Source organism: Tigriopus californicus, chromosome 2 (genome assembly GCF_007210705.1).
Source record: "Tigriopus californicus strain San Diego chromosome 2, Tcal_SD_v2.1, whole genome shotgun sequence".
NCBI lineage: Eukaryota > Metazoa > Arthropoda > Copepoda > Harpacticoida > Harpacticidae > Tigriopus > Tigriopus californicus.
The window spans coordinates 12,028,845-12,040,302 of record NC_081441.1 but is presented as its reverse complement, the minus strand read 5'-3'; the positions used below and the strand labels follow the sequence as shown (position 1 = coordinate 12,040,302).

The following is an 11,458-nucleotide window of genomic DNA, read 5'->3' as shown; positions in this document are numbered from 1 at the left end:
TATCCAACCAACAAAAAAAAGATACACGGAATTCAATTTTTGGTAATGGTCATTGCATTAATTCAAATTTGTTCTCCTTTGATTGTGGAGCACGTATAAAACAAGCCACGCTTTTTCAAATAATTCTGAGATTTATCAATCATGGTTAATTTCCATGTTTCATTGGTGTACCTAATTACGAGATTTTTCTGAAAGAAATAGCTCAACAGTGCCAAATTTCTTTGTTTTAGTCACGCTGACTAAAAATGTAAGGAAACAACAAGAAAATCAACATACAGACGAGGGTTTTTCTGTAGCATGGTGCTAATAAGCACAAAACATTTCTGTACTTAAAATCAGAATAATCGATCTTAAACGTGATTGCCAGTCGACAACATTGTTGATCAAACTCTTGACAAGAAGCGTCAGAATCTGTTGGTAAATATTTCTGGCGACTTTAGACTCACTTGATTCTCTATCGATTAATAAAACATGTACCTTTATCCTTTTTTACCTTGTTTTTACCTTTAAGTCATGAGCCAGCAAAGCCCAAAAGAGGATATTTTCCCCGTCTACGTGGGTCACATTGCGCCGAGCATTCAAGTGTGCGACCTAAGGACCGTGTTTAGTCGTTTTGGACAGGTCCTTGAAGTGACGATTCTTTCGGATTATGGATTTGTCAAGTTCAGTCAAGCTCGTGATGCCGAAAGAGCCATTCATCGGCTCAACGGATTCATCATGGATGGTGTAGCTCTTCATGTGGACTACAGTCAGGAGTTGGTAGATTATCTTCAGGCACGAGGAACGACAGTTCAGTACACGGACGATCCAGCCCAAGAAAAGCATGCTCTTGGACGGGGTTCCGAGCCCCCTGGACCACCAGACCCTCAGCACTTTGGAGTAGGTAGATCGCAATCGCCTCCCCAAAATCAGCGATTTGGCGAGCGTTTACCGCCAAATCGAGGACTACAACGTTTTGGTCGATCTTCATCTCGATCTCCAGGTCTAAGAGTTAAACGACAGGCAAGAAGATCTCGATCGCCCAATGGGAGGCAATTTGGGAAGCGAGCTCGAAAGCAACGCCGCTTTGGCCAGCCATCACGATCTCCAGAGGGAAGAAAATTTGGCCAGCCGTCGCGATCTCCGGAGGGTCGAAGATTTGGTCAAACATCACGATCGCCACAAGGTCGAAGATTTGGCCAACCTTCACAATCACCAGAGGGAAGACGGTTTGGACAACCGTCGCGATCTCCGGAGGGTGGAAGATTTGGTCAAACATCACGATCGCCACAAGGTCGAAGATTTGGCCAACGCTCCCAATCTCCAGAGGGAAGACGATTTGGACGCCCTTCACGATCTTCAGAGGGTCAGAAATTTGGGCAGCCATCTATATCTCCGGAAGAGCGTAGATTTGGTCAACCATCTCGGTCTCCGGAAGGTCGAAGATTTGGTCAACCATCTCGATCTCCGGAAGGTAGAAGGTTTGGTCAACCGTCTCGATCCCCGGAGGGTCGAAGGTTTGGCCAACCAGCGCTACGAAAATTTGGTCAACCAGATCGGTCAAATCCTCGACGGTTAAATTCTACGCCTTTGTCGCCAGAGGATCGACATTTCGGTGGAAAAGCGCGATCCCCCGAATTAAAAAAACTTGGCCGTCGTCAATCACCAGATTCTAAAAAAGGGCTTCAACGAAGAAAGCGATCGCGCTCCCCGGATCTCAGTGACTTAAATGAACGGCTGCAATTATTGTCCCGTTCCTCCCGATCCCGATCCCCGATCCAGTCCACCTCCAAAACCTGGCAACCCCTTGGTAAGATAAGATCCAAATCACCCATTGGTAGAAACCGATCGCGATCAAAGACACCCAAAGAGTCCAACGATTTACGTCAATTTTTGTCTCGAAAGACTGCCGATCAAGGAACCAAAGACATTGGAACCAAGGGGTCGGGTATCAAGATAAAGCTGGGTTCGAGCAAAAATGTCAAAAGAACTGTCACAGTGACGGACGACCCTTTTGAAAAGCTCCAGAAATGCGACGTTCAAGCCGATGAAAACATCTTGGAGCACAAGGGTCCCGTTCAAGAGCTCTATATTGGAAACTTGTTCAATGAAGTCGAAGTTTCCGATGTCGAACGATTACTTGAGATGTATGGTAACGTCTTGAAAGTAACCATTTCCCCCTCTTATGCCATCGTTGCCATCGAATGTGAAAAAGAGAAAGCCGAAGAAGCAATCAAGAACTTGGATTGGAATCTTTGGATGGATAACAACATTAGAGTGCAGTTTAACAAGAAGCCCGTCATGCTCTCCAAGAAGAGTAAACAACCGGCTAATCACGACAAGTACTCCCATTGTGATCGAACCAAGGATGTATTACAGTCTCAAGAATCGCGTGCCCCAAGACCAAGATTGGGAAAAGTCAAATCAGAAGTGATTGAAAGCCATCTAAATGTGAAGAAGAATTCAAATGAAGAAGTGTCTCGGGAGGATCTGTCTAGATTTGAATTAGACCCTGAAAAGAGAGCTAGGACATTTTTCATTTCCTCGCAAGTTATTCCCAAAGCATTCGTCAGTGATATGAAGGACATATTTTCACCTTTTGGTGAGATAGGTTACTGTGTGGGGAATGCCGATGGGCAATCGGCCACTTTGGAGTTGATCTCAAATGAAGGCAAGGCGCTGAAGTGCATCAAAGAAGTGAATTCCATCACCTACAAAGGAAGCCAATTACGGGTGACTTTCCATGCCGGGTCCTTGGAAGACTCCGAAGCCTATCGAAAACGGTTCTCTCTTTACTTTCGGAACTACCCAACAGATGTAAAGCCTTCATCTATCCCTACCTCATCAGTTACCTCATCCACGCTTACTTCGGGAACCTCTCGCAATGAGTTACCAATTGGAGTCTTACCTCCCAGTAGCAGCTTGGGAGCTTTTGGAGCCACTCCAGATTCCTCGACTTTGACTTCAATCATTGAAAACGTTCGTGCCAGCATGGGACTCGCCCAGAGGTTGAAGAACGACTCTAGTCTCACCTCACAAAAGCCAGTGGGACCTCCCACTCCCGAATTGCGTTCCGATCCTGATTACGTATCTTCTGTGGAAGCTCAGATTCATTCAGTTCACAACAAAATCGTCGTGATTTCTTTTTTCACTGGGTTCTCTTTTCAGTTTGCCAAATTGGTCCCTGGTCAGATGTATGTTAATGGAAAGAAGTCCTTGGGTTATCTCATAAAGAACAATAACTTTCATACCTGGCCGCAAACCATCAAGGCATTCCTTCATCAAGGTGCCAAGTTGAAGATGGATGCTCGAAAAATGACTCTAGACGAGGTAGAAGAAGTCCGCAACCTCACCTCAGAGAATATCGAGTATTACACACCCCTTGTGTGGGAAGACAAGAAACCCAGTGACGAAGATACTACGATATCGTTGATCAACCAGAAGAACCGAGTTATGCGCGGGATTGTGATCAAATTGTTCGCGAAATGGGGCGTCCTTCGGCACCCAAAGATGGGTGATATTTTCTTCGACGTGTCAACTTTTTTCGAGTCCAACAAACGCCTAAGCCAAGACGACTCTCTACTGACCAAAATCGCTTTGGGGGACCTTTTGGCCACACAATGCCACTCGGTGGATTACTTAGAGATGACCGAATATGTAAGAGAATTACCGTTATTCACAGGAACCACTGATTCTCTTAGATATAGGGCCAATCTGGTCTGGAATCTCACCAAGGATGTGGACCCGTACTCACTAAAAGTTGGTTCAGACGAGGAGGAGGAAATCTCGTGTCAATTCCTGAATACGTCAACCACCCTGAACAGTCAACTACCGTCAGAAAAAGAGACCAATCACCGAGGATGGCCAGGCATCGTGGAAGAGCTCCATCTTCCCGCGGGAGGGGTAATCTTGTTAGACGAATCTTTAGGGTTGGACCTCGAGCAAAGAAGAGTCTACTTCCATCGATCAAGATTGTATCTCAACGGAGCCAAAATCCAGTCCAATAACAGCTTGGACGAGCATCTAGTCCCTGGTGATCCAGTCACGGCGGACGTGATTGTTAATTTGAACCCCGGGTCCATACAGCCACCATACGTTTATTCGTGTGCATTCTGGGTCGCTTTGGCTGTCCAGGTCAACACGAGAGGTCGCGGCGAGATGTTGGCTCAGAAACTAAGAGCTGAAGAGGTACTTTCCAACCATTTCCCCTCGTATTTTTTTTACTTCCATTCTTTCGCTTCTTCCGAAGAATACATCGTTTTTGATTGTCGAGAGCAATGGCATTGAAAGGGATATTTTTGTTAATGTTGAGTATACTTACTTTACAGGCCTCTTACAATCATGAAGAAAGAAATTTCCCAGGGCGCATTGTTCAACTGCACAAGCCTACGGATTTGTTCAACTCCGTTATTGCCGGTGTAGCTGTTATTGATGCAGGGCCATTTGCTGGCCAAAGAGTGGAGTTTGACCGGGAACAATGCCATGCATTCGGTCATTCCTTGGCCAATGCAGACCTATCGTATATAATCAAACCAAGTAAGAGTAAAAGGTAAAACGTCTTTTGATTTTCGATGAATATGACATCTTTCATTGAGTTGCAGATGAGAAAGTGTTCATCCAAGTAAAGCGGTACAACTCGTTTTGCGTGGATGCCCTATGGATCGGGTTCAAGGCACCAAATCCGAACAATGAACAACATGCTGAGGAACAAGAGCAATTTGCCACCTACCTCAAGGAATCACTTATGGATTTTTCGTTCTTCACGAGTGTTGCGCGCGGTCGCACCGTTCCTCGCCCTTATCTGCCTTTTCCCGCGCAAACATTTGGCGGGAAAATTCAAAAGCTCAATAATTTGCCAGGGCAAGGAATCACTTCGGTTGAAGTGGACGTGAATGTTGGGGACTATTCACCACTCAAAGTGGAAATTTGGCGCGAAGATTTTTACATTTATGGCCATTGGTTGGGGAAAGCCGATTTGGGTTATATCTTAGAGAGAGGTGGGTAGTTAGTGTGCGATTTCTTCTAGTTCATGGCGTTGATTTATTTCTTCCCATTTCAGAGGAGCATGTTTCATTGGAATATTCGCCTGCGTTGCTGCATCACAATGACAACTCCTCATTGCCAAGAGCCAGTTTAGGGTGGATTGGGTCTGAAGGTGATCGCCCAAGTTATCAAGGTTCTACCTCAAGGCTAACTATAACATCTACGATGGATACAATGCTATGGAGCTTCGTCAAAGCCAAAGGCATGGATGAAAAAACATTTAGGGCGTTGGTAAGTACAAAATTGCATTTGGAGAACTGTTGCTATCTTCAAAGTAGCGTAGAGTAGGTAGAAGTAGTTATTGTAAACATGTGTTCCGGTGGTTGATCCTTTTTGCTTTGTTGAAAGAATAGGAGTGAAGTCAAATTAATGATCAGTCTTCAAAGTTATGGTGTACCTGTTTCTTGTTGATCGTTTGCCCTTAAAATTGTGGACAGACATTTATGATGTTCAAATTTATTGTTGACAATTTGCAAATATTTTCGTGGGCGAAATGAGGCCATGCTGTCGATCAAGTTATTCTCAAATGCATCGTAAAAGTGTTGATATCGGTTTGGATGAGTCTACGCCGTGTACTCAAACCGCTTTTAACTTGATCAGAAGCATACTTTGTACTCTGAATGGGGTACAAATGTCACGTTCCATTTTGAATGTGTCTAGCTCTAAAATAATTCAGGCGGTCGTATGTTCTAAAGACTCAGGCGGGCAATTAAAACGCCATTATGGTGCCATGGCAAGATCAGATCACGCTATATTTTTCACATTCTGTGATCCAGACAGGCTAACATTGGAAAGTTTGTGGATACATTCCTTCAATGGCGAGTGTCTCGATTGTGCTCTGTCTCTGGAGTCTCTTTTATTCGACGTGATTGGGTGTGCTTAACAGACAAGTCTTCTTCTTCTCAAGGTTATCTTTGTCCACTAAAGTCGCAATTTCTGAAAAGAAACACGAGATAACGCTCTTCGCCAATGTACGCCATGACCATGTGATCGACAAAAAAATGAATGCAACTTAATCTAATTACAGAGTTCTGACGATTTTTATTAGAAGCCTCTTGTTTGGTTTGGATTAGGCTTTAAAAACTCGTTTATTTTTGTTTGAAGCGAGTTTGTTTTCTGTCAAGAGCGCCACTTTTCTCCTTAAATATACTAATTCAGACTTAAATACATGTCAACCCAAGAAGATGAGAACATGTTTTGGGATTGCATGTCTTCTAGGTCCAAATTGTTTTTCCTGCATTGAGCGAGGGTAGAAAAAATATACTTCTTGAACTCGGTTAAGGAGGTTCTTGCCCTGGGCATTGAGAGGAACCTGTTTGAAATCACCTGACCCACACGATTTTGTTTTCAACGATGATCTGAATTCCTTTATGGGTGCGACTGTGTAGAGTTTCTGAAGCAGCTGTCGAGTTTCCCTGCTGATTTGGCTCCTTTGCTACGGGTGACTTGAACAATAAGGGGAATGTACTAGGTAGTCCGAGCTCCAAGGTATCTCAAGAAAAGATTCAATTGGCGATAGCGCCATCCATTCCCCAAACCCAAAAGGCTTCCTGTTTGAGGCCGCTAGAAAATACTTGACACAGACAACTTCAAAGAGGGCTCCACAATACAAAGCTTTACAATTGTCAAAAACTCCATTACATAAGTGCATCGACAAACTAGCTATGTTATTCTTAAACTCTCCTAAGAAATTTGTTAGGCTTCAAATGATGGTCATACTAGAATGATAACGAGGAAGAAGTTGGAAGTGTAATTTTTGGACCTTTTGAGCCATTTAATCTTATCGATTGACTTTACTAGGCTTAATGGTTGCTTTGAAAAATTGTTATCTATCACCTTTCAGGTCGAGGGGCGACTCCCTCCAAAGGAATCCGTTCAAGAAGTCAGTCTACCTTTACCTGATGGAACAGAAATCGCTTTGGATAAAGAAACCTTGGCCCAAGCTGCTTTACTGAAACAAATGAAAGACAGTTTTGGCGGAGAGGCCTGTATGGAAGCCTTAATGGTTTTGGTGTCTCAAAGTAAGAAAGCCAAGAAGGACTCGAATGAATTGCAAACCCTCGAGACCATTCAAAAATTGAAGGAGCAATTGTCTAGCTTGGAGCCTAAATAAGTGAGATAAATATATACGTAGATGTGTTCGGATTAATATCTTTATTTATTGTTCAAAATCCTTGACAAGGATTGTAAACTGGATACTGTGACAATCTTTGAAAGCAAAGATCAGAGTAATGCAATATTTATTTTGTACACAAGAAGTAAAGCAACTTGAAAATACTCAGGAGAATGAGAGATATGAGGCAATATGATTCTCAATGCTCAACAAATTCGTCTGGCTTACTCTTGTGACTGAATGAAGTTCTATTGCGTTCAGGTGTGAACCTCTAAATATAGGAATGCTATGTAAAAAAGGATTGTAAGGGTGAATGTATCGCTCCATGTCATTCTCAAATCATTTTTCATTCAAAGGGATGACAATGGCTCATAAGAAGGTATAGTATACAAAAGCATGCGTCAAGCGAAGGCGATGCGAGGTTACGCGGGCTCCAACTAATGTTCGCGCTCATCAGCTTTTAGCTTATTCGTGTTGATCTTCGGACTTTCAAGGCTGGTCTTCTTCAACTCGGAGGACACTTTGGTGAGGGCCTTCAACTCGAGTTTGGAGTCGCCCAGACCGCTCAAGAGGGTCGGATCCGTCTTGGGCCGGTAGGTACTTACACAGGCCACATTGAGCGGGATGACCTCCACCGTATTTTGCCCGTTCAGGTAAGTAATCTTCAACAAGGAATGGAGCGGAACCTTGATGTAAGGAATTTCGATGGCTGGCGTCCTTTGGAGGCGAGCTAAGATGCAGCGGATCACGGCTTGATGGCAGATGACCAACAGATTCTCTCCAGTGTCCATTTCAGACATGACCGGCTCAATCCGACTGAAAGGGAACAACGGCTTTGGTCAATTGGCTCATACGTTGGGGCCACATTTGGCAGTACATTACCAACCAACTCATTAGTAGGTCTGGTACCTATGCACCTTTTCCAAACTTGGTGCGGTCTTTCCGATAGGGCAATCAAGTTATCCCAATAATTGAACATGTCAGCACGTTTATCTTGTCATGCAAGGTGGGATGACCACATGCACGTAGTCTCAGTCTCACCTGCAGACGTCCAAGTAAGATTCCCCTTCTGGATAACGGTAGGTGAGTTTGTTGAGTTCCCTCTCTTTGTACTCGATAGGGCTCTGGTCTTTAAACTCTTCATATGAAAGATCATCAAAGATCCCCGACATGATCTCATTCAGCTCGGGTTTCATTATCCGTTTCTTCTCAATATCTTTGATGTGCGCTGAGGTCTCCAAGGTTCTCGACAATTCGCTCGTCCAGACCTAGAATAAGATTATTCCCACCTCAAAGTTTCCATCACTTCCAAGGCCCATCCAATTTGGAGACTCACCTTGTCAAATTTGAGATTCTTATTCACGTATTGGCCAAGCTTTTGCGCGTATTGCTGGCCACGATTGGACAAGGATGGATTGCCTCCGATTCTGTTCTCCAAGTTGTACATACTCTCCCCATGTCTGGTTATGTACAGCACGCGTCCGTTGGGCGTGTCAATCAAAGGGACACCCAATGGCAGCTGGAAGATCTCATCCGTGTCCTGAAGGGCCACATTGGAATTTCTGTTGTCCACTACGGGAACCGTACTGTTGGAAGACGAATATCTTTCATAAGGACTCATGCTGATCCCATTCAAAAGCGGCCTAGTTTGGTATGTTTCGATTGTGCTTCGTGTCCTTGGTAGACAAGAGGACTCGTCAACAAGAGGTTGTTGTTGTGGAAGATGCTTTTCTCACAATAAACGTGCACAGTTCGTTATCCCGAGATCGGGTGTTTGCGTCCTGACTAAACAGTGGCTTAAGGTTGCAGATTGTTGAAACACTCCCCAAAAGTGTTGAACTCAAACTGAATGAACCGGGAGGCGGTCCCGAAACATTATATACCCCTGCACACCGTTCAGCTCTCTCCCTGCCAAAACAGTCCGGGGTTCTCCATCTGAGGGCGCTTCTGTGACACTCTCTCTCCCTCTCTCTCCCCACTTCCCAAATCTGTCTGGCTGGATAATGCGTAAAACGCTCTGCAAAAGTCGGATGTTGAGGCTCAAATAACTGGCAGGCCGATTTTAATGATATTTTACGGACCCGAATGTCCAGATGCGTTGGCTGTGACGACGTCATTATGCAATTGTGTATTCGGAAGGGAAGGGGGGGGGGGCTTTTCAATGGCCCAGGGATGTATTGCTTTTTATAATCGGGGTGTATTGTTAGGGTACCACTTGTACTATTGAGTTTCGGGAAAGTACTATTGCTTCGTTCTTTCTTGGCAACTGGAACAGGAACGAAGTAGATCAGATGTTCTGATCCTAACTAAAGGGTCATCGAGACATGTTCCGGTATTTTTATAGAGAACGTTGGAAGTCTGGCTGCATTTTCCTTGAGTATTCTGTGACTCGGATGAGTATTTAGCTTCATGAAATTCAATTTATTGCCACAATCTGTCCAATGAATTGGATGTTTTTATTACTTTGAGAAGTTCTTTAAACCATTGGCATCAAATTGAACAAATTAGTAGGGCCTTTGTTCTTGAACTGACGAGTGTATCAACATACGGGAGCCTATTTTAATAACAAGTTACTCATTTTTTGATCCGCCACAAAAATTAGGAAATTTATTTCCTTGCATGATTGAAATCAGAATATTAAACGTTCAAGGAGGAAAACTAAAATCCCAAGCTATATTTAGCTACGGTGTGTGGCCATGATTTTTTTATTGCCGCGCTCCATGAAGTTTTGATTGGGCTTGTTGGCTACCAAACGACAAAATAAAACCATGGAACGCTTTGGAGAATTTCTACTCATTAAAATTGAACGATAAACATGCCCAATTGAGCAATACATAATCATTTCTAAATTCAATTCGTCGTCAACAACTCAAAAAAGGCCGCACCAAACATTTTGCCATCTGATCCTACATTTTCCGGTTGAACGTTCCATATATACATTAGGCATACATAGTTTTCCAAATTTCTACACCTGTTTTGAGAAAGTTGTTGGCAAATGAAAAGAAAGTTCCAACTTCCAACGAGTGACCGGAATTGCCAGATAACACCATTGATCCTTGGGCAAGGGAAAGCAAACTTTGACCTAAAATTCAGTATGATAGTACAATACTAAATGACGGATGGCAACAAAAACGGTATTGCCTCAACAAAACACTACCTAATGAGTCAGTTGAGGTATCAAGTCAAAGTGGTGTTCAAAATTGCAATGTCGTCCTTGTTTACCGTCAGACTTAAAAATACTTGACCTTTTAGAACTTCAGAAAACCTTATTTCATTTTATCAACGATCTGGTTTCATTTTCATTTGTCTTTTTACAGATTTTATCCCTAGAAGAACGGGCTCTGTACAAATGCAATACATCGCAATAGCTTTTCTGCATGTTAATGGAATGAAATTTCAAGGACGGGCAGATTTTTTTTAAATTGGCCAATTCTCAAGGCAATCTGTAGCTGTGACCTTTAGATTTTTTTTCCTCTTACAACCTTGAATTTCTTTGATTAAAACGAAATGTAAACTAATGAAGCATTCATTCACAGGCAATAACTCTCAACAAACTAAAGCCGTTTGGGAAAGACCTAAATCGGCTATATCTTTAAAAGCCACGAAACACCATTGGTTCCAATTTTCGTTGATAATTTGAATGGAGAGCCAGTTATAACATCGTTTAACAAACTAACTTTCAAGGATCATTCCGCGACGCTAAGTTTGTAACGAGACACTTGGAACCCGGCCACTTCTTGCTTATTTACCATAAACAACCCCAATCTTCCTATTACGCACTATCCAAAGCCTCAAATCCAAACCCAATCGATAGTAAAACACCCAGTTTAGTCTTTATTCTTACCTGTGCAAGAAGCACATCCTTCCAACATGGACAATCTCAGTTTTACTACAAAGATAGACGCAATTTCTCGTCTTTACTATTTCTATCCCAGTACAATAGTCCTCCCCGTACTGCCTGAGCCAAAGGCCAATTCCAGCGACGCGTCTTGCACGTGAGCCTTTTAACGGTCCCGTTTGCCCCATCAGAGTGGCTTTCTTCCCAGTCTTCCGACTACAGCGAAGGTCCAATCCTTGGTCTCAAGGGGGAGAGTCGCTTGTTAGCCTTGTCTTGAGTGAGATGCAGTACTATTACACAGTGTGTACGGAACGCACTCACCCAATCGTTCAGTGCTCTTTTTGTGTAGTTGTAGTAGTATAATCCAGGAATAGGCCTACTCAAAGGCCTGACGCACCGCCACGCAGATTTACTGAGAACAAATGTTCAACTCAAGGTCGGGTTTTCAATGAACGGAAACGCTGATACACAGTGAAATGAAGATG

The 11,458-nt window shown here is 43.4% G+C and overlaps 2 protein-coding genes across 4 annotated transcripts; one reads left to right on the top strand and one right to left on the bottom strand.

Annotated features, from left to right (window-relative positions):
* The first annotated feature begins 257 nt into the window (after positions 1 to 257).
* On the top strand, positions 258 to 7,824 carry LOC131893015 (uncharacterized). Of its 2 annotated transcripts, XM_059242924.1 has the most exons (6): positions 258 to 417; positions 512 to 4,167; positions 4,308 to 4,515; positions 4,581 to 4,976; positions 5,039 to 5,253; positions 6,866 to 7,824. In XM_059242924.1, the coding sequence occupies exons 2-6, from the start codon at positions 514 to 516 to the stop codon at positions 7,133 to 7,135; spliced, it is 4,743 nt and encodes a 1,580-aa protein (XP_059098907.1). In that variant the 5' UTR covers positions 258 to 417; positions 512 to 513; the 3' UTR covers positions 7,136 to 7,824. The 2 variants fall into 2 exon arrangements, with proteins under 2 accessions (XP_059098907.1, XP_059098906.1); XM_059242923.1 differs by having other exon boundaries at positions 265 to 4,167.
* On the bottom strand, positions 7,162 to 11,122 carry LOC131893020 (6-phosphofructo-2-kinase/fructose-2,6-bisphosphatase 4-like). 2 transcript variants are annotated; one of them, XM_059242929.1, is made up of 4 exons: positions 10,980 to 11,122; positions 8,472 to 8,721; positions 8,177 to 8,403; positions 7,162 to 7,951 (listed from the first exon to the last, which is right to left on the bottom strand). In XM_059242929.1, the coding sequence occupies exons 1-4, from the start codon at positions 10,994 to 10,996 to the stop codon at positions 7,573 to 7,575; spliced, it is 873 nt and encodes a 290-aa protein (XP_059098912.1). In that variant the 5' UTR covers positions 10,997 to 11,122; the 3' UTR covers positions 7,162 to 7,572. The 2 variants fall into 2 exon arrangements, with proteins under 2 accessions (XP_059098912.1, XP_059098914.1); XM_059242931.1 differs by lacking the exon at positions 10,980 to 11,122 and having other exon boundaries at positions 8,472 to 9,035.
* Between the last annotated feature and the right edge of the window lie 336 nt (positions 11,123 to 11,458).